The 22,677-nt window shown below is 40.1% G+C and overlaps 1 protein-coding gene across 5 annotated transcripts in view; it reads right to left on the bottom strand.

Annotated features, from left to right (window-relative positions):
* Positions 1 to 2,654: 2,654 nt before the first annotated feature.
* SPATA13 (spermatogenesis associated 13) overlaps positions 2,655 to 22,677 on the bottom strand; it is a 59,981-nt gene continuing 39,958 nt past the window's right edge. For all 5 annotated transcript variants that reach the window (XM_030469596.1, XM_030469597.1, XM_030469599.1 and 2 more), the window contains 9 exons: positions 19,175 to 19,311; positions 18,582 to 18,761; positions 17,403 to 17,588; positions 14,718 to 14,897; positions 13,855 to 14,087; positions 11,570 to 11,699; positions 10,664 to 11,036; positions 7,527 to 7,601; positions 2,655 to 6,638 (listed from right to left, as the gene is read on the bottom strand). In XM_030469596.1, coding sequence (XP_030325456.1) covers positions 6,457 to 6,638; positions 7,527 to 7,601; positions 10,664 to 11,036; positions 11,570 to 11,699; positions 13,855 to 14,087; positions 14,718 to 14,897; positions 17,403 to 17,588; positions 18,582 to 18,761; positions 19,175 to 19,311 — 1,676 coding nt within the window. In that variant the 3' untranslated portion in view covers positions 2,655 to 6,456. The remainder of the gene's footprint in view (positions 6,639 to 7,526; positions 7,602 to 10,663; positions 11,037 to 11,569; positions 11,700 to 13,854; positions 14,088 to 14,717; positions 14,898 to 17,402; positions 17,589 to 18,581; positions 18,762 to 19,174; positions 19,312 to 22,677) is intronic.

Here is a 22,677-nt window from a genome sequence, read left to right as displayed (position 1 = left end):
TGGCAACAGCCACAGTCTGTCTATCCCAAGCCAGAGGTGAAAATAACATAATTTATTATTTACATCTACCTTAGTCCAGTTTGATGTTTTTTCAGCAGAGAACCCAAAATCTGGTATAGGGAATGACCTTAAGGAAAAACATGACCACTGCATTCTAATGTGCCTTATCTCAGCAGAGAATAATGCCATGGGAGTAAACACACAGCAGAAGTTCATAATTTGCTCTCTAAATTGTTGCATTTGAATGGCAGGAGATGTAGGGGTTTTTTTTAGATTGACTGCTGTGCTAATTCCTTTTGTTAGGAGCTGAACGTGGTGGTAATGAACATGAGATGGATCATTAATAAAAGATATGCCAAATCTTATTAGCAGAACATCTTCTAAACACTTTTTCATGAATCCGTATTTCATGAATCCGTATCCCCTAAGTCTTGTGTGTGCTCCTAGACAGAGGCCAAGGTTAACTGTCCCTAGCAAATCTGCCTGCTGACAGCTCACTTCAGTGTATGTATTGAGCCTTCTGCCTTCTTATTTTCTGTGTGCCAGAAATAAGACAGAATTTGCCGTTTATCTGGTGTATCTGGTCCTGCCAGCTAAGTCCCTCAGGAGCACCTGGAGCTCCTCCTTCCTCCTGCAGCTTTCCAGAAATTTCAGCTTACCAAAAATCACTAGCAGAAACAATCAATAAATCCTGCATCCTCTCGTTTCTCATCTGAGTGAAACTCAGCCCTGAAAGGGCAGTGGTACTCCTTGCCCTGCTAACCTCTGCTCTCAGATTTGCCCTGCTGAACTTTGCTGACACCAGACTCCAGGGATGCAGGCACCTTCCAACCTCCCCTTGTCTGCAGAGTGGTTTGTTTGTCATTGATGGTGGCCCACTCTGAATGCTTAAAACATTAAAACAACCCAGGTAAAACCTTGCCCAGGTGTCAAGTTGTCTGTCCATCGTTGTTGTCCTTCCCCCACCAAAAGGCTTAACAAAAAGTTAAGATGTAACATAAACAGAGGGAGGGTGTGATGGCTGTGGATTACTTGTGTGATGCAACTTGCTATAGGTGCCAACAGAGACATTATCTGGGCATGCCATATGGAATCTATAAAACTGGAGGGGGGATGGGAGGTGGTTGGTGTGTGTGAAGTATATATGTACACAAACACACACAGTTATGCAAAGGCACAGACACACACATCTTATTTTGAAACCAGAGCCTAAATATCTAACAGTGGCAGTATGTGAGTTCTCAGCCGTAGACACTCACCAGGACAACCAGAAGCCCATTCTGACTGCAGTGAACTAAACGTAGCACAGATATTAGATTAAAAAAAACCAACTATGTTGTGCTGACAGTTTACAGTTTTGGTATAATCTCACAATTATATGTTTTATATCAAGTTAAGAGTAACTGAATTTTGAAAAATATTTATAAACACATTAAATGTTTGTGTGCTTTCCTTATATGCTATACAATGTGCAGTTTTCCATTGTTGACTTCCTTATTTCTCCTTTGGTACTGTAATATAAAACCAGTGCTATTTCTGTGTGAACTAACTAAAAGCTCTACCTGATAGATCAGCTCTCAAAGAACTCAAAAGCTGACAGTATGGAGCCATATACAGAAGTCTGCCTGATTGCCAGAGTGTGAAATAAAGCTGACAAACGAGCTCATCATGGGCAGATGAATTGCAGGGTCCTTAGAAATGCCTGTTGATCACAACATCCTGCTCCAGTGTTTGCTCAGGGTAGGTTTTTCAGCCATCTGATCTGCCTACCTGAGTGCTCAGACTCTGCCTTTCACTTTGATATTGGAGCACTCAGCACATCCCACTGCAGTGGCAGCACTTGGGAGGCCTGGGAAACTCTCAGCTTTGAGGTGAATCCAGAAATACAGATAAGAGCTTGGACATTAGAAGGAGGAGAAAAGAATTGGCAAACTCAACAATTCTGCAGGCATTTGAACTCACCAAAGCATTTCTGACAAAAGGATTTCAGCAAAGTATGTTATTTTGGTAATGTGCCTCAGCAAAATGTAATTTTTACTGCAGCCTGCAGCAGGAAGGGCACATGCATGCCTTCCAGATGTGGTCCCTGTTTCTGTCAGAATAGACGTGAAAAATTTCCCTGCATTAGAGCAGTAAACTGAATCTCTAGTAGTGTTGTCGGGTTGCTTTAATGAGCAGGCAGGTAAAGCTGTTCACACACATTTATAGACCCTCCCTTACAGATTATCCCTTTCAAAAGGTTTTTCTTTTGTTCCAAAGAAAATAAAATTTAATCCTCATTACCTCAACTACAGTATTTAAGTCACCACCTTCTGTTAGCAGGAGATTTAGTAATACAAAAGTTGCATTTGCATTTACTTCCAATGGGTACTGTGGGAGCTGTCTGCCAGGGTACCATCAAGCAGAGTGATGACAGATGCCTATGTCTGGGACACTACCAAGGATGGGGTTTGCATGAAGGATGACAATTTCAACCCCAGAATCAAGTATAGTGATTATTAAAATGAACTTATCCAGGGAAGTACTGTAGCTGTTACTGGAAAGCCAAGAGAGAGGGTGTGATGTTTTTTGCGTTAAAATAATAAAAATTAATATGACAATTGATACATTTTTGCATCACAGAGGACACTTTGAAGACAATTAAAACAACAATATTAAAACTGCCCAATGAAGTTTATAAGAGACAGCTGAGGAACTTCAGCTTTGTACATTATTTAATTCAAACGTGTACATAAGAGAAAAATAACAGGAATGTAAGTTTGAACTTATTTCCAGAAAATAGATTCATTTGACAAATAATGTTTCAAGAGCGAATATACTGTGTAATGCAGTTACTTTAGAACAAATGCACATCAAGCTGCTGCAGTCCTATACATTGTACTTCAGCTGTCAACAGCCAAATCATCTGCTATATAGCCAGGACACTTCATTTACAACACATGTAGCTGCACACAAATGGTAAGATGCACAAAGCAGTGTACATGAGATAAAATGTTACAAAACACTTGTCAAAATAAAATACATATGCAAGTCATCCCTAGTATTTACAACAAATAGTTTTAAATTAGAGATAATCCAGAAGGCATCTTATACACACAAATGCCACACATATAGAAAAAAAAGCAGAAAGGCAGTCAAAGAAAGGTACTGTGTTAGTTATGGCTAAAGACCTTTGGCTCCAAAATTCTGTTATAATTATTTTCAAAAAACATCTAAAATGTGGAACATTTGAGTAGTCTGTCTTTGAACTCTGTTATTACACTGACCACTAAAACTCAATGTGAAATTTAGCATGGCAAGAGCCACTTGTAAAACAGTATTATAATTTTTATACATCAAATGCTCTGAGTTAGGTGCAATTATGGTTTGGCATTTTCCTAACTCAGTTGGAACACATTTGAGAATTATATTTTACTGCATCTCATGCACAGAGTCTGAGGTTATCTGCTCAGCAGGCCATCATGAAGGCTCTGGCTGTGCTTTATTTAAATGAGGCACAAATATGCTTAGTAGTTCCCCTACGGCTTTTTATAGCAAATTAAAGCATGCAAAAGCAGGAGGAAAAGAAGTTGCCATCACACCTTCCTGATATGTAATTTGTGTCATCAGAAGGAGGATCAGGCAAGAGTTGCTAGAATACAAAATTTTACATTTTAGTTGCAACACTTTTTCCCACAGACCCTAAAGTCAAGCTAAAACCCAAGTAAATACTTGTTTTAATTGTTGGATATTGCAACTGTGTTTTCATTTAACTATAATGTGCTTAAAAGATTTTGGTGTAATCTAAATTTGGCCTATCTTGTTATATTTTATCTTATTCTGTTGTGAAGAGAGATTGCAAAGAAAAACACCAAAAATATAAACCAGCCACGTCTATAGGTAGGGTAGCACACATGAAACTGTCCTGAGTAATCTGCACCATGAAACATCTGCTTTTTATCTCTCCGAAATCCACTTTTTGATAAAAATCCTGATGCATCCCAAACTGCATGTGAACATTTCTGTTCACTTTTAGGGCTAAGGCACCAGCACTACTACCCAGGAAGAGCCTTAGTGGGCACTGACATGTCAGAAGATACATCCCAAAATCTCCTATCCCTCCCACCCCAGCACTCCAGAAAACTGAGCCCTGGAAGGAAGTAGATTTTAGACACAGATGTAAGTAAGTGTGGATCTCAAAATGTCTTCAGGTCCAGCTGGGAGCTGAAACACTGCAATCCAACTTCAGAGATTTTTTCTGCATCTTGAACAAGTCTTTCAAAATGTGATTATAACAAACATAACCTCCACTTCCATTGTATGTGCATCACTTTGGTTTCCGGGACTGAATGTGGCAAGTACCCACAAAAATGGGTATGTAAGAAACACACAAGGGTTACTCATTTAAGGGGAAGGGCATGAATCCATGCCTCCTTGTGTTTAAATTGAGCATTTAGAATTATCTTTTAAAAAAATCTGAACAGAAATGGCCTGTTTTAAACATCAAAAGAAAAACACAACCCAGCCAGCTTTCTTTTTTTTCACTAACTTTCCCATGCATTTTCTTTAAGCTGGATCTGAAAATGTCAGTGCAAATTTTTGGTTTTTAACTGTTACAGGTCATCTACGGGAAAGCACAAGCAAAGAAGTTCACTATGCAGAGAACAATTTGTCTGAGCATCAACAGACTTTGCATTACTGTTGGGTTACTATAGAGCAAGCATTTCAAATGTACAGTTTTCCAAAGATGTCATTTAAAATCAAAACAACAAGCCTGGGCATTGCAGAAGTTGCCACAGAGTTATCAAAAAAAAAAAAAATTAGCTGGGCTTCACAATATTGATGATAATTAAAAATATAGAGGTAACTATAGTAGTAGGAGCAAATGCATGTTTAAAGGCTTTTTTACACTGTTGTTAAAATGCCTGGCCTCTAGCCCCTTGTTTTTTCTTCATTTATTACAGATTCACAATATTGCTGATTGTGTCCATTGTCAAAGAACACCCTTGGATCTATTCTTATCATCAGATAATGCCTCTAATCAGCAGCATAAGATCAAGTATTGAGAAGACATTCATAGCAGATGGGTTCTGAACATATGGAGTCTTTCTTTCCTTCCCTATTACCAGCAGTCTTGTCATCCTTAGTGAGAGCTATCAAGCAGAAATGATCAGTGTGTCAAGTACCAAGATCCTGTTTCTTCCTGGTGGCTTTTTAAAAGTTATTCTCCCAAATCAACTCCATGGCATGGACAAATTGTAGCCATGTAAATCACATGGTGCTTATGCTGTCCAGAGCTAACCTTAACTGAGTAAAACTCTTCCCCTTCCAATAACTGATAACTCTGAGACAAAAATCCATCTCTGGTCCACATAATTTCTGTCCCTTCCAGTAAAGACTTCTCTTTCTTTGTGAAAAAAACAATTGGTCAAAACCCATTGTAAAATAACTTGGTGTAAGAAGCATGGATCCAGACTGCTTCAATATATTTAAATTACAATTCATCCATTTTCTAAGTCAAGCTATATGAATACAAAGTGTGAGAACTATGTGACGTAGCCAGCAGCCAGCATGTACTGTTTCAAATCTGACTTTGTACATTCACATTATCCATTAGAAAATAAAAAAATACTTTTTACACAGAGAAATAAACATATTGGAAATACAAAGAAGCATCTCCCAGGCAAAGCAGTGAGCAAAAAGCGATACAAAAGCTCTATGGTGAAGAGCACACGTGCATGCAGTATATTGCTGTGACTGAAAGTTATCAGTCTGAGATGCCCTGGGCTCCTCTTGTTTCCACTTGTGTGCAATAAATGCACATACATTTACAGTCCATTTCATACTCTGTTCATGTTTCTATATGACAGAATAAAATTTCCCTGTTCCAATCTGGAATATGGTAAGGCCTTGCGGGATGTTCTCCTGCCATCTGGCAATTTAATAGAAAAAGACAGGAAGGATTAGGGTCCACTACATTCTGCAACAGCTGGTTACTCAAATAGGGTATCTCCATCTGATTTAAATGGGTGGTCTCTACTCAGTGCTCCAAAAGGAAGGAGAAAACTATCCTAAGATTCTTTGCTGATAAAAAGAAAGAAAAATTTCCTAAGGAAAATTTCCATCCTGTCCTAAATTTAGCCATCAATACAAGGTTAAGAAAAATGAAATGTTACTATGACCTGCCTGATTCCATCACTACTTCAATCTAACCAAAAACAGAGATCAAATACTGCTGCTTCAGGGTAACAGCAAGTTGCCTTTGTCAGAAGGGAGACTTCTCTTCATCAGCAATGCTGACACTTGGCCACATTGACTTCAGAGCAGTCTTAAGGAACTTCACGCTTCTTCTAGACAATGGTTGCGTTTCTGGCTCAAAGGAGCCGAAGGTTTTCCCTCCAAAACTGGAGATTTACTGAGATCAAACATACTTTAAGTCTCCCTCAGTGCCAATGTCCTCCCCAGGTCCTTGGCCCCTCATTTTTTGAAGGGAGTGAGTTTGTTGAAGGTGTGCCAGAAGAGAGATGGCTTCCGCTTGGGTTCTGCCAGGGCAAAGACCTGCTGCTGCGGGATGCTGGTGGGCACCGTGATGTGGCGCTGATGAAGGGGATGCAGGCTTTGGTGTGGAGGAGGCACAGGACACCCATTATAGCTCACACCTACAAAAGGAACAGCATAAAAAGGCACATGAATCAGCTAGAAGAGCAACCAGTACTGGGATAATTCAAGCACGGGCCCATGGGACAAATTCAGTAGTCAATAAAGCCAGCAGAAACTCTCCCATGATCCTGAATAAAACTAGAACTAGACCAGAACCAGAATTAGAGGTTATCTTTTCTGATGTTAAACCTTTTAAAATTGCTGCATTGGTTTGGCTTACAAGAATAATACCAGTAAAAATAACATTAGAGAATTACAAAAATAAGCAGCAGTTTCACATAACCTGGCTATATTGTTTGTGCAAGTGAACTCTAGTATTACACAGGAATGCCTTAACACAGTAGATATTCATGGTTTAGTTGACTCTTAGAATAAGGCTGGGTAAAATATTGCTACCAACAGAAATGTTATTTCTTCAGTTTGGAAAATATTTTTACAGGCTAATGTTCTCAGACTGACCTTTGTTAATTCTGAACAGAATCTCCTGATAACAATTTTCAGCCACTCCCTTGAAAATATGAATAGGTTATAAGCATCTAGTGACGGATAAAGAGAAAATTGTTTAATAATATTAATTCCAGAGAGAAGAGGACTACCTAACATCAACTCCATCACTCCTAAATTTAGACTTGATATGGTCCCACTTGCTCAATTTATTCTCTCAGCACACTAGAGATTTACCTACATTAGGCTTTGGAGAGCTGATTTAGTAGAAAGGAATGGGAATTTGATATTAAAATACATGTTAATGGAACTTATTTGAACTCTACGTAAACCACAAAAAGTTTTTAAATGATTGAAAATTCAACCATAGACAGACTGTGCTATTTGCTAACATACAGAACACTGGAACACAGCAAGAATGTAAAGCAATTCTAAACACCCACCTTTAATTTTTCCATGTCTTGACTTACGGGCATTCTGCATGGCTTGTTTCTTCTGGTTTTCTGAGATTTCCATTCCTGTGTCAAAGTGTAAATTAGGGCTCTGGTATACAAACACTGTATCTAACACTCAATACAATAAATTAAAACAAATAAGTAAACCTTATTTGAAACATTTCCCAGTAAATCTTAATAGTAATATTCCTGAAGTTCTTAGAAGTACGTTTAGATTTGATTTTCATTGTGATAACAACAGGAACATTAATTTGCCTTTCTAGTTCCTGAACGTGCCAGTCACTGGGGAACTAACAACACAGAAAGTTCCTTTTATAGCCAAGTCCAGATAAGTGTAAATTAACACTTCTGAAAGCTACAAGCCACCAAGTAATAGATCATAAATACAGAATTTGTTTCTCTTTCCAATCACTATGAGCTAACGAGTTAACAAACTGAAGTCACTGGTGTTGCATGTAGTACAAATTTGGGTATCTTTTGCTCCACTGGAAGAAGACAGGCTCACATAATCTGCCAGATGCTGAAGCTAGCTGTGATGTGGTTGTGGCTGCATCAGTTTGGGTCTGGATCCCCCACTCTGGGTTCCATGATGCTTTGATGTGGTCAGTCCTGTGCTATTTACACTCATGTGCTGGGTGTACAACTCATCTGTGCTGAGTATGGAGATGCCAGACATCTGCTATGAATGTGACACCAGAGATTGGTGTCATCTGCACCCTATGTACAGACACTCCAGTTTCCTCTCCCTGCATACAAGACATTTGAGATCCATGCATATGTTTGCACATGCTGTTGCTCATTTTATTCCTAAGCACATAAAGGATACAGAAGTTGCAATTCAAAGTCGAAATGAAGTGTCTAGTTTGGTTCCATATTGCATCTTTCCTCACTTCACTATACTTTTAAAATTATTTTTAATTTTTTAGCCTGAACTTGTGAAGAAATTAAAGATCAGCTTATTAACTTAAAATACAACTGCAGTTCACCATAATTTTGGAGCATCAAAAGTTTACTTTATTCTGCAGTGGGTTGGTTTTTTTGTTAAAGAAACAAGAAAACATTTAAAAATGAAAGCATCAACAGAGATGAGACCATTTTCTTAGGGTTACAATTAGTGGTTTGAAGGATTTTGTGGATGTGGCCTTTTCTTTCCATATATTTGTAAAAGCTAAGAAAAGCTAGATATGGTTTGGGAGACAGGGACTCACATCCTGTCTTTTGAAAATAGAAGTAAAATGCCATCTGAAGTTCTGGATAGGAAGACCATGTATTTGTTCTCTGAGTGGTTAGATTAGAGGCTTTGTGTGAAGTCAGGCAAGATAGCTTACAGAATCAACAAGATAAATTTAAACCTGAGGTTGAGAATACTGGTGCCTTTCCACTCATTTTGGCTGCAGGAAGTGTTCCCTTTATGCTCAAAAAAACCTGAAATTTTAGTAAAGAAGCTGTTTTCTGTGTAATGGAGAAAACATGCAAGCTCCTGTGACTCACAGACCAACTATCTTTCCTCTGGTTCTATGCTGAAACAGGTACATCAGAATAATTAGGGAAAACATTTGAAAAGCAAGTTTCCAGAAGCCTTGATGTGACTAAGGGAGAAAAGGCTGCATGTGCTGACATCCCACTATCAAAAACAGTTGCTTGTAATACTGAATTTTCTTCACTATATTGCACAGTGCCTGAAGTTCCATATCATCCTTCCATATGATTCTGCTAGTATTCTCCTTGTATGCTGGAGTGGAGTCTTTCTGTAAATTTGTTGTAAGAGGGACTGTCTGGATACTCATCATCAGGTCCTGTCCATTGCTTTATTAGCTTCTGATCACCTTCACCCTGTGCAATATCCACTTTAACATAGGGTTCTGTCAGGTGAATTAGGAAAGGCAGCCACCACCCATCCCTGTGAGCACAAGGTGACTTGAACAAGCTGTACACAGAGCAGCTCATGAAAGCCATCAGTGTTGTGCCCAACAAGATCATAATGTTGCACCATGATGTTCTGCCCAGAGAAAACTTGGTTTTGAAAAGTCTGAGGGAAGTTTAGCTGTGGCTGCTTCATTGTTTACTCCAGAACCAAGACAATTTGGGTTAATTGCAGCAGTTGATGCAATGAGGAAGAGCTAAAACTGGCTCTAAGGTATGAATTGGTAAACTCAAAAGTATTTTCTTCAGCTGATGGTCTATCTACAATACATATGGAGGAGGCTTGAGTTTAGTCATATTTGCAACAATATCAAGCAAGAGAAAGTCACCAAGATCAAAAGGTCTAAACTTGTACTCTATGTATTATTCCTGACTTCCTATTCCTCTGATCAGGTGTTTTAAGTTTACATGCAATATGATGTTGGGCATCTTGTTTTAATTTTAATAATTTCTGAGTTAATGCTATCTACTACACTGCACTTCCACTACTAACCTGCTGTCATCCACAGCGTAAGCCTGAAGAGTGTTATGAAAAGCAGACATTCTCATGCTGTCAACACACACAGCAGAACTAATATTTTCATTCCTTCTTTAGAATTATTAAAAATAGTTTTATTTTTCTTATTATTGTTGGTCTAAAGCTTTCTTCATGCTCACTCAAGGTTAGGATTCATTTCTCTGTAAACTGCTAAGTGGTGCTACTGTTGGATCTGTAACTAATGCTACCATGCAACTGCACAGGTCTCCTGGACACAAGAGATGACATTATATGACATAGAGAGTAAAAATCTAGAATTATTGCTGCTTGGATTTACAATAGAAGTGTCCTTTAGAAATAGATGCTTTGGGCCAATGATTCACACAAAAGTGCTGGGATTCTGTATGGATTTTTATTGTTGGTCTTTGTGAAGTGCGTCCTGTCATACCTCATCTCTCATTCTGCTCCACAATGCACCAGATTCACATGGGTTGTGCTGTGGCATGGATGTTACAGATAACTGCTCAGGACCTTTGGCCCACAACAACAGGGCAAACACACCTGAACAGGCTTCAATTACACAGCTAAAGGTCACGTTGGGTAAGAAAGAGACACCAGTCCCAGAAGGCAGAGTGCACATCTGCACAAAGCATAAAGCAGTGTAAAAGCAAGAACATTTCCCTTTGTTTTTATCACCCTTTAGAGAGGAAATCCTTCCACTCACCCATTTCCTTGTCTTCCTGAACTCTTCTCCTTTCACTTTCGCATGCCTCCATCCATCTTTTTTTATCTTCCTGTTTTTTTGCACAGAACAAATGAATCTCTTCTGTTGCCCTATTTATTATTTTAAAAGCATTCTTGACATTAATGTTGAAGTCTTTATCTCTACCATCCTCAGTGTCCACAATGTGCATCTCATCCATGTCAATACGATCCTTGTAATACAGGATGTCCCTTCTCAGTAAGTCCTTCTTACAGAACACAAGCTGATGGTCAAAAAGGAAGAAAGTCCTCTGCTGGCTTTTGCCTTGCTTTGATATTTTGGTCAGTTCTCCTGAGTGGATCAGTTCTGAGCTTCTGGCTAACACATCTGGTCCCTAAGAAGATACACATATGTAGTAAGTAAATAATATTTTAAGATCTTAATGGTGTGTCTAACCAGTCTCATTTTATAATTAAGACAAGTTAGTTCATTTTCATTTATTTTTATTATTTGATTGGAAAATGTCATAGGTTGTAGAAAATCTTGTACAGGCCAACTAAATTAATGTGGTTCTGGTCTACTTTATTTCTACACAAACTGGCAGGAACCTTATTAAAGTCAGAGAGGCAGGCTCAAGTTCTGACAGAACTACCAGAAATCCAAAGGAGTTTTTACAAGTCACAACAGCAGTTTTGTCATCTCAGTCCAGTGTCATCTCAAAGACAAGTATCCACGTTCATACATGATGCTTTTCCTGACTCATGAACAAGGTAATCAGTAACAGAGTCACTGCAAATGAAGCAACTGGACTTTTAACCGAGCAATGACCAGCTGAAAAGCAGACACCATAAACCACCTACTCGGCATTAAAACCTGAAGTAGTGTACACAGTACCTTTGCTCAGGAAAGGGACAGGCTGACACTTACCTCCCAGTCTACAATAGAGACTTGCCAACGTGCAATCTTGTCTATGCTTTCCAGTCTTCGTTTTCGCTCATTAATCAGGCATGCAACGTTCTTCATAGCCTCATATGCAGCTTTTATGTTGCTATAATCACTGTGAAATGTAGGTTTCAAAGGTCACTTATACAATGGCTGTGATGCAATCACACACTGTGACACAGTGCTTGAACTATTAGCCTGCATTAACCATTTATCTCTCTCTTCAGAGTACTTAAGCAAGAGAAAACCAATTCTCAGCTCTCCTGAACCTCATGCATTACTCTGTACAATTCAGTGCTGCTGTACTGCTAGGCTTTGTCCAGGAGCAAATTATTAAACTGGTAGAAGGCAGACAATGTAGACTGATGAACTGCAATACTGTCTCTACTAAAAACAAGGGTAGAACTCCCACCTCAGTGATATGATACCTATATTTCACCATAGGAATCTGGTTTTAAGCAAGATTTTATTGACATTTTAATGGGAAGGGCATTCCTTTAATTGTATTTCAGAACTATATTTTCTCCTTCGTGTTTTCAATGTCTGGGTCAAGGAATACAAATGGAGAACATTATGTGGGCAGAAAAAATACCAAAAGCAACCTCTAAATAAGGTGAGTGAGGGACCCAAGAACATGGGTACTGAAGAGAAGAATTAAAGGAGACAATGTTGATGAAGTGTCCTGTTTTCATGGAACAAGTGTGTGAGAGCCAAGACGGTCACTTTCCCCTGTTCCAGGTCAAATGCAAGCCTCCTGTCATTCTTGCATTTCTCTGCCCCCCTCCTTCTTTCCCTGAGTTCCCTACATGCCTATGAATCTCCCCAACCTGTAGGCAGGTTTTTGTTCCCTTTTGAATAGCATAATCACTCCTTCACATTCCTCAGATGGAGTCTCAGAGAAGAAAGGATAGATATATTTCTTGCATACAAGTCCCAGCAGAGCAGCTGCCTTTCCTTCTTTATCAGAATGCCCCTTGCAAAAAGAGAGCCAGAGGCAGAAAACAGCACAAGCCAGAAATAAATCCTGCACAGGGGTCAGCCTCTCTGTCCTTTTTATCTGCTTCTGTCTCAGTTCCTATTTTCATCGACTGCTGCTGATGGATGAGCTTCCCTTGTAAATCTGCGTGTTATTCTCCTCCCTCTATTTATATCTATGGAAACTCTTTACACTGTATACTAAAAGTGACATTAACAATGACAGGATCCTGCTGAGGTCACAGAGATGTCCCACAGGGTGACCACATGATATCCAAGTTGCTACTCGTGCCCTTGCTTATCTCAGTTCCTTCTGTCTCTGTCGGTGTCTATGTTACTCCAAGCCTGCTGCATAAACTGTGGCCTTCACAGCAGGCTTTGCAGATTGGATCTTCAAACTTTTTATGAAAAAACAAAAAGCTACCAAAGAACACCAGTTGGCTGGAGCTTTACCAAGGCTCTGTGTGGGTGTAGGCCTTCTTGTTGGTGAGTGTGTCTGTGCACTGGGCACCTGTCTGTCCTCGTAGGCATCTCTGGGTGCTGAGCCAAGAGGAGGAAAACATTTACTATGGCTGGAAGGTACCAAGAACTCACATTCACTTCAACTGCAGATTTAATAACTCATACAACAATTCTTTTAAAATTAGCAGCAGTGGAAAAGATACCCGTGTTAGTAACTGTTACTGCGGGACTTCCCAGGTAGCTGCAGACCTGAATGGAGGCATTTTATACCTGACTGTCCATACTTCACATCCCCTACATTCTGCCCCTGGCAAATATCCTGTGGTCTCCAAGGGAGTTTTCTCAAGGTTAAATAAGTGCAGACTTTGGCTGAGGAAGCATTCCCTCAGGCTGCATTTGGACTTAGAGCAGAAAGGTCAAAATAGAACATTTTTCTTCCAGCTGTACAAGGTAAAACACCAGATATTTAAAGATAAAAATTTAATTTAGTCACAGATTTAATCATCTCAGTGGTACAGTAGAAATGCTAATAACCTGCAAATTCTTATTTTTCACAAATAAAAATCTAATATCTGGACTGCAAATAAAGGCAATGTTTCTTGAAACATTACCTCCAAACCTGCTCAGATTTTGTTTTCCCTAAGGCCCTCTTTACCTTTTTTTTTTTACTTTTTCTTTACCTTTTCTTGATTCTCATCTAGTAAAGAAATCCTGTCAAGAGTGGTCAATAGGAGTTTTGTTCCAATCTCAAAAGCTTCAGTGTTGTCACCCAGAAAGCTTGAATAAATTAGGTGTTAGTACTAGTGTAAGATTTGTTTTGTTCATTCTCTCACCTGTGCTCCTGAGTGGTGTATTTAAGCAGCTCTGCAAGTTGCAGGGGGTATTTGCAGATTTTCTGTACAGGTGTGAGAAGAAACCCATCAATGGCAATGTCAATCATCTGCTGAAGCAAGCGACAGGCCTCAAAGAAGTGACGGTATTTCCCCTGTTTCATTAGTTTGGAAAGTTCATTGCAGGCACTGGGATGATTGTTACAATACTCTGAATAAATAGCAAAGCCTTCTTGCTAAAAAAAAAAAGAAAAAATCAAAGATTTTAAGATTTAAATAAGGTATTTGTCTATAATAGAATAAAGATTTTTTTGTAACTTCTATTATATATGATTAGATTAACTAATCAATTTCCCATACTGTTTTCAGGCTGATCAGCCTTGAGACTATGTAGAAATCTTCAAAAATATGTACCTTCTTTTTAAGAACATAGACATAAAGGGCACCACTGCGTTAAAATAATCAAACCCACTTTAAGAAGTACTGTTCTTTGGGGAAGATGGCTGTAGGCTTAGTAAGTGTCTAACATGAACTCAAAGACTTTCCCCACCACTTTCCTTCCTTATTTTCTTTAGGAAGTTTCTGCATGGAAACCACTGCAAATACTCCAGATCATCCATGATCATTACAGTTTTGAGAAGGAACCTTAAAATTATGTATAAAAATGTAGGTTTGCTGAAGATGAGAAATCCAAAACATTTCAATAATTCTTCAACTGTAAATTATTTTACACTCTAAAATGCTACCTATACATAGTTTAGTATTTGTTAAGCACTTATTACTAAAATCCCCCCTAACACAGCAATGAAGCATTTTCTTATCAAATTTTGTTAATTTCATAAAATAAATCAACTTTTGCAACGTACATGTTGAAGAAAACATGACCCTATTTCACTTAGATGAGGTTCCTCTTTGTTGTACTGTTTCTCAAGATCCCTCAGAAACTTCCTTTGGAACTTGTAAATATCTTCAATATTTCCAAAAATGGTGCTTAACTGAGCTGTGGTGAACATTCCTGTATGTTTGCGACACTGTCGAATATAACCCTGGAAACAACAACAACAACAAAATAAACACAAAAACCCAAACCCCAATGCTGTGAAAACAGGTTCTAATGCAAACAAGCCCATTTGAGGTGGCAAGACTCCTGTGATCTACAGGCAGGTGAGTGGTTTCACAGCCATACACACCACACAGATACAAATTTTCAGATTTGCTTCTGAAATGCCTACACACTGATTCCTGCAGCCCAGGTTCCATCTCACATAAATCAGTCAGGGAACCAGAAACTTGCAGAGTACATAAAGCCCATTTGCACCTCCTTGTTCAGACTACTACCTGCCAGTAGGTAAATAGGGCACAGTCTAAGACAGAGAAGAAGCAAAATGAAGAACATATGATTCAGAATGCTGCCATTTGGTAGAATTCATGCAGTCTTGACAGGAGGTGACAGTAGTGGCAAGACTGCAAAAAAAAATACTATCTCTTCCAAATTTTCTTCTCTTTATTTGTAAGAATACAGTGATCCAGTTCCCTTTATCCATATCCACTGTTAATACACACTTGAGTTCTTCAGTTTTAAAAACACTCTTGGAGCTAATTCTCCTCTGCCACCAGTAACCAACATTAATGGCATCAGCTCTTGCCTCATGGCAAAGGGGAGAGGGGGAGAGGAAGTGTTAGGGACCTCTTAGGACTGAAACCCGTAGCTGCAGCTGCCACAAACAGCTGGAACATCCTCAGGAACATCCTGAATATCCATGAACAGCAGCTGTGATCATCCTCCCACACCAGTTGTGGTGCTGGTGTACAGATGAGTGCAAAGGTTAATTGGTATGGTTGAGGTTATCTGCCCAGCTGCTCTCTTTGGCTGCTTTCAGGCAGGTTTTCCCCAACTTGTGTTGGAAGCAGGCAGCTGTAAAAAGCCTTGCAATTGCTCCAGTGAGGTTTAGCAGGAAGCAACCCTGAATATTGCTGGCACTGTTATGAATATTCCTGTCTCCTTCACAGCAATCTGCTCTGAGAGCTGTGTAGTGGCTACGCTGCAAGCCAGCTACCACATTTACTACTATCAGGAGGATAACTCCAACAAGGAAAACTAATTGCTGTGCAGCTCTTGTAATGTGGACTCCGGCACTTCTTGAAGGTAAAATGTATTTCTGGGTATACTCCAGCTTCACAATCTGCATCAGCTTCTGACTGCATCAGCTGTAGTGATTCATTCTAGTGCAGAGCTTGCAAAGTTGGATAACTATCTGCTGCAGCCTTTTTGGCTTAGTCTTGAGTATATTTTCAGCCTTATATCTTGCTTTCACCACCCTATAGATTTACTCTGAGGAAAGCATACCATCTCTATACCTTACATGTTGAAAATGGAGCAACAACTTCTCTACTTGGAAAAAGCATGTTTGCTCTGAAGCACTAAACTCAGAGGCATGACATATTTTTTAAAAAGAGGTATAGAATATATGTATTAAAGAAAATTAATTAAGATCAGCCTAAGAATTAATAGGTCAGTAACATATGAAAGTCATTTCCTAGAACTCAGCTAACCACCATGGCAGAGACATAGCTGCATGTACAAATCCTCCCTGATCTTTTAGACACACATGCAAGCTTACTAAAGTAAATAGTGAATCTCAATGACAAAACTTAGATATGTTTTAAAATTAGAAACAAATTTTGCCTCTTTACCTTTTCTTCTTCAAAATACATAAAATAGGCCTGATCTAAAACCAACCAACCAAAAAACCAGCACTGCTGTCTTGTCTACTTTGTTGCCCATGAAAGAATCTAATAATGATTGGTGGACTAAAGGATGACAACATGATAAATATAGAGAGAGACCTAGCAAACTAAGGGTACAAAGAATATTTTAGTAGGTTGCTTAGCACCCTTACAGATGTTAACCACAAATACAAGTCACATACAGGTCAAATGTTTCACAGTCCATGTCAGAAGAGGCAATCTGCAGTAAAGTATTAAGTTGCTTATCCAAGAGCAGGCCTCAAAAAAATCTGAACAAAAACCAGACCCACACATTCTACAGGTCAGACAAGCAATGTAGTTCTAAAAGACTTTTAAAGACTTGTACATGGCTTTTAAGCATCTAGAAAAAAATCTTTGTTGGAGAAAAAGAAATCCTCACCCAGCAAACCCTCTTTTAGCACATTACTTTCAAAAGGTTTTGTCCCTGAACTATGATTTTTTTAAAGCTACTGAACTTTTTCTATGTAAACCAAGTGGTAAAAAGAACTACATACACTGGACTTCCTTCTCTCATTATGCAAATAGAGGTCAGATAAGCAAAGCATTTTTTCCATGTCAGAAGTGGAATGTTTGTTTTGGTTGTTTTTTGTTTTTTTTTTCAAAAAAGGAAGCAGTGCCTTGTGGCAGAGAAAAGCCATAAGAAGACACAAGAAAGTCTGACTGACAGTCACAGAAGTGCAACTGGGAATATTTTGGTATGAGAAACCACTCTGGCTCTCAACTTCCATGTGTTGTTTTGTTCACACTAAATAAGCAGAATACACTCAGGTTAAAGCATGTACCTCACAGATGTCCTTGAGATGCTTGATGTAGACTCGTTCTGTATTCATAATTTCCTGTATAACATTGGTTCTCATCTGGTCCTTGTTTTCAGCTATTTTCTGACGATGCTTGCTAATATCTGCATCTTGTTCTTCATCCTGGATACTACTACTGTTTTCTGGCACTTCTTCCTGATTAACTCGCAGCTGCAGCCAGAAGAAACAAAGTAAAGTAGAGCAAAGCAGCAGACTTTTATAAATGTTATGAAACTGTTACAAATGTCTTAAAATTAACAGAGAACCTGCTACAGGAATTTTTTCACAACAGGATTTATCTCACTCTACCCAGTGCACATTCAAATAAAATGCTGAGATGTCTGTCTGGTTAAATACATGGCTTTCTACTCACAGTACCTAAGAGATATCATGTGTTGTATTTTCAAACTTAAAGCTTAGTTTTGATCCTTACTAATAGTTTATATGTTACTTTGGTCAAGCCAGCATGTGGCTAAAAACTTATTAAAGAACTCGGAAACTTCTAAACAACTTCCCTTTTCCCCATTTCCCCATATGGACCATGTGGATAACAGCACCTCCTTTTCTGACTCCTGTCTGACAACCCATGTTAGCAGGAGATCTACGAATGGCATAGGCAGGAACCATCACTTGTGCTTCGTGTAGCACTCCATACAGTGTGGTATAAGACTCATTACAGACTCCCAAAAAGTACTTTAAATTAGTTTCTAAAGCTTAGTTCCATTTTATACAATTTGATAATTATTCTGTCATTAATCTGACTGAGTTCTGACTGAGGAGTCCAGACTGTGACTCAGATCCCTATACATGTTGATAATAATTTAAGCCATATTTTGCAAAGAAATCCCTGCAGCATAGCTTTCCCCACTTTCTCATAAAAACTGCTGCATCATCTCTGAGCTTTCTGCTGCCCTCCTTGCTTCTTAAGAAATTCCTTTGGTTACAAAACCACCACACAAAGGAAGAAGCCGAAGTAAACAGTGTCATTGGAATTAAGGGTCTTGGGATGTGATTTTTCTATTGCTTTTTTCCTTGTGAAGCCATTGGCAGTTATACCACTGATGTTCAGATACAAAGATGCTGAGGTTCAGGCCCTTCACTTAAATGCCATGCACTGTCCTAGGAATCTCACGTGATAATGGTGAAAAAGCAAGAATTACTCACCCTGACAAAGCTAGCTGGAAACCAGGCTTCCTTGTCCTCATTTCTTCCCCACCACCAGTCTTTGTTGGAAGCTTCTAGAACTCTAATGACATCTCCAGCTTTGAAGCCCAGCTCTTGATCATCCATAGTCACATGGTCCCAGAGAGCTTCTGCATAGACAATGCTACCATCGCTTATCAGCTGAGATGGGAAGAAAATGAGGTTGTGAAGGATCAAAGATAAACTATGAATTGTTCATTAATTACTTTGATCTTCCAGATCAGAATTTCTCATTAGAGTGCCCATGATTATTGCTGTGACAGGATAAAACTAAAATTCTGGATTTTGGGGAACCTATGCATATATTCATTAGCAAGAACAAATAAAGAGTCCTACACCAGAGCAGTTACAGCTTTATACTCCCAGTGAAGGACTGGTCACCGTGCTCTTCCCTTGGCATCTCCTCGTGGTCTCTGCGAGAGACAGGACACCATGGCCACCAGATCGTTTTCAGTGCTGGTTACTGCCACTCCATTTTTTTATTAATATAAAACCTCAAATCTGTGGAAAACACAAGCCCTGTCATTACAGGAGTGCAAAGCCCAGGATGTTACCTCATTAATGGCCAGCTGTTCCCCTCCGGGCTGCAGGTACCTGGGGGCAGCTTGGCAGAGCTCCTCATAACTGTAATCTTCCTCACTGCCATTGTCATCCACTAAGGCTGAAGACTCAGTCCCACCATCTGCAGCAACTAAAACAAAGGTGCAACAGCTGTTTGATTCATCATTTTTATGATTTAAAAACAAAAAAAAACCACCAAAAAACCCCAACAAAAACAATGCAGGAGGAATTGCTGAGAAGTTGCCTTTGTTGTCATAACAATTACAGCAGAAGCGGAGGGCTGCAGAGCTCTCAGGGAAATCACTTTTCTGCCCTTAAATACTCTTTACTCTTTTTCAGAATCTTCTCATTTAGCAGCTGATGAAACTGAGAAACTCTCCCTTTTGTGCAGGAAAAGCAGAACTGCAACCATTATTTATTTATATTTTTACCCAGAGAAAATCACAAGTTACCTGAATCAGATGGGAGGTCTCGCTGCCATTTCCCATATGGGAGACAAAAGAGTTCCAGTGGGCCCCCAGCAGTCAGAGAGGCTGCTGGCAGACCCAGCTGGGTGCCATCACACTGTCACATTCCTGGCAGAGATGTCAACAGCCAACACCACTGTGCCCACCCACCCACCTGTGAGAGGGGTGGGCAGCCCATCCTGCTCCCAGGCACTGGAGGGGCTCAGGACCAAGGGTACAGGGATTTTGCAGATGCCTGAAACCCCCCCCACCTCACAAAAAATTTCTGGGTTTGACAATTGTACATTTTCTGATTTTCTGACCAAAGAGACAGTTTGTAAAGAAACAGAGGACAGAATTGAAATGGGTTTCATCTTACTGCACAGCCACATAAACCAAGACAAACATCATGTAAGTGACAGTCACTGTGATCACATAAATCTGCACTTATTGTATGAAACTGTAAAACCTATTTGGGGTATATCACTGAGTGGCAGATCCTTTTGCTGATCATTTCTTCACTGGCAGATGAAGAGGACTTGGGGACTGATTTCAGGACCAAGTAATACTGACTGACTCACATCCACACTGCTCAATGCAAGACTCGTTTAGAATAGGCTTTCCCTTTGAAAGCCAGATGATCAAACAGATCAGGGAATGAGCATTCATGATCAGTGGCCCAGTGCCTGAGTGTACCCTCTGGTCCTTGCTAATTTAACCCTAAAGATTTATTCCTATGGCAGGCCCAAGCTGTGAACTCCTGAACTAAGGAGTCCAAAGATCACACAATGCTCAAAAATGAAATTAAAAAAAAAAAAAAGTAAAAAATAAAATAAAATTCAGAATGGACTGTTAGCACTGCACTGAACTCCTTTTCTAGTGGTTACTGTGTCCCAGATAAGTTTCTCCACAGCCTGCAGAGCATCTCTCTCACTCCCAAGTGCCCAGGAAGAGAACCTGAAGAGGAGATACTGACCTTGTCATTTCCACCAAGCAGCAAGCCTGAGCTGAGAGTTCCTGACCCTACCTCTTCTCTGCCCTGCTGCAAGTCTGGGTGCCACCAGTCTGCACAGCAGTAGGCTCCAGGATGGGTGACAGTCACAAAGAGATGACTCCTGGACTCCCGGCTTTACTCCACACACCTACACAACTAACAGGCACACCATTGGCTGTTACCTACCTTGGAGGGAGAAATGCTTCAGCCCCCCCTTACTGTCACTTATGCCATCTACTAGCATCTTTGGTCACTTCAGTATTAATTTGCATGAGATATCAAAGCCTATTACTCCAGAGATTCACTAGAAACTGGCAAGGTTTCTCTTTCCTTTAAAAGTGGGGAAATATGGCACAGTCTTGATGTTACAGAACATAGTTATTTGACCATTCTCTTCTACTCCCCAGCGTCTTAAATATACACTCCCATTAATGGTATGTTCCATCTAACTGGGAGAATGTCAACTCCTTATTTTAAAACCAAATTATTTTTCCCTACAGACTTATAAATCTGAGCACTGACAAATTCTAAAACCCATCTTGCGAAACTTACTGAAACTGCTTTAATAAAGAAAAATCTGCAAATAAATAATTCATTAAATCAATATTTAGTTTATAAAGCAACACCAAAAAATAATCCCAGAGATTCTTTATACATCTTCACTGTACTATTAGTAATGCTTGTTGGTTTGTTCCAAAAACAGCAGCACATCAAAATAATCTATCTCATTTGGCTCCAGATGAAAAATTATTGCAATTTTGGGACCACCAGCTGTTCATTATCGTGTACTAAATCAACGAGATTGCATTGCCTTCATAAGTTAAGACTTAAAAATCATTTTCTTGCATTCTGCATCTATTCCTCTGCTGTTTACAGACAGAAATACCAGAGGCATGGGTGAGCTTTCCCCATCGCTCCAGACTTAAAAACCAGCCCGGGAATAACTCTGATCTCCTAGCAGCTTTGTCACTGGGGTAAGGCTTCAGGCTCCCGCGGATGACACGGTATAAGCAACAGGCACCCTGACTGCCACAATTTATCAGTTAAATCTCAGAACATTGTAAAAAAAAAAAAAAGCACGAGAAAGAGAAAGCACGTTCTACTCACACGGACCCATCTGAAGGCTCTCCAGGCTCCAAAACCGTGCCATTCCCCCCCCTGGCTACCATGCTGCTGGCAGCCGCGACTCGCAGGGCAAGGGTTTGACCTTTAACAGGTGACACTGGGTCACAAAGGGCTGGCAGAGGATCCCAGCGGGCTCTGAGGTACCGAGAGGGCAGAGGAGCAGCCCAGTCTCTACCCTCAGCTCCCAGCTGCGCCCCCGAGCCCCTTGGCCGCGCAGCCCGCCCGGCGGCTCGGTGACATCACGGGTGCACGGAGGGAGGAAGTTCCAGAAAAGAAACAAAAACCCGGCTGCCTGGCCGCCCGGACCGCTCCCAGAGAGCCCGAACGGCTCGAACGCAGCAAGCCAAGGAGCACATTTGGTTTTCATTAAGGCAGTTTAATGTGATTTCGATCTATATTCAAATGACTGTGATTCAAAGGGAAAGGCTATTTGAATGGGAGCTGGGAGTTCCTTGTGTTACAACACAAGTATCAGAGTATCGGTCTATCTTTGTTATATTACACCGGTTAAAATTCCATCAGAAGTAAACAATGAAGGTATTTTTTGCATGTCGGTTCAAACTTCTGCTTCACAGGCAGACCCTGTAACACTGTTTAGGGCACAAGCAGCCGAAGTGTTGAGGCTGCAGCAGACTGCTCCTGGGAAAAGAGGGGAGGATGGAGACATTTTCTCACTCAAACTACACACTTAATTCAGCTGCTCCGGAAAATAGGGAACAAACGAGGAAAGCACCCTACCAGTCCAGCTTTCATTGGGAGTGACCCTGCCAGAAAACCACCTCGTTCATTCACCGCGGGCCAGCATTTGCCACACTTAGACCTGTGTCGTTCTGCCCTGAGGCTGCAACACTTCAAGCGCTGGAGGCAAAGGCGGGATCTGCTCCCACAACCCTTGCCGCAACCTGCGCTTGTGCGCAGCACTGCACTGCAG

This window comes from Calypte anna, chromosome 1 (genome assembly GCF_003957555.1).
Source record: "Calypte anna isolate BGI_N300 chromosome 1, bCalAnn1_v1.p, whole genome shotgun sequence".
Classification (NCBI taxonomy): domain Eukaryota; kingdom Metazoa; phylum Chordata; class Aves; order Apodiformes; family Trochilidae; genus Calypte; species Calypte anna.
This window is presented reverse-complemented; position numbering and strand designations above follow the sequence as displayed.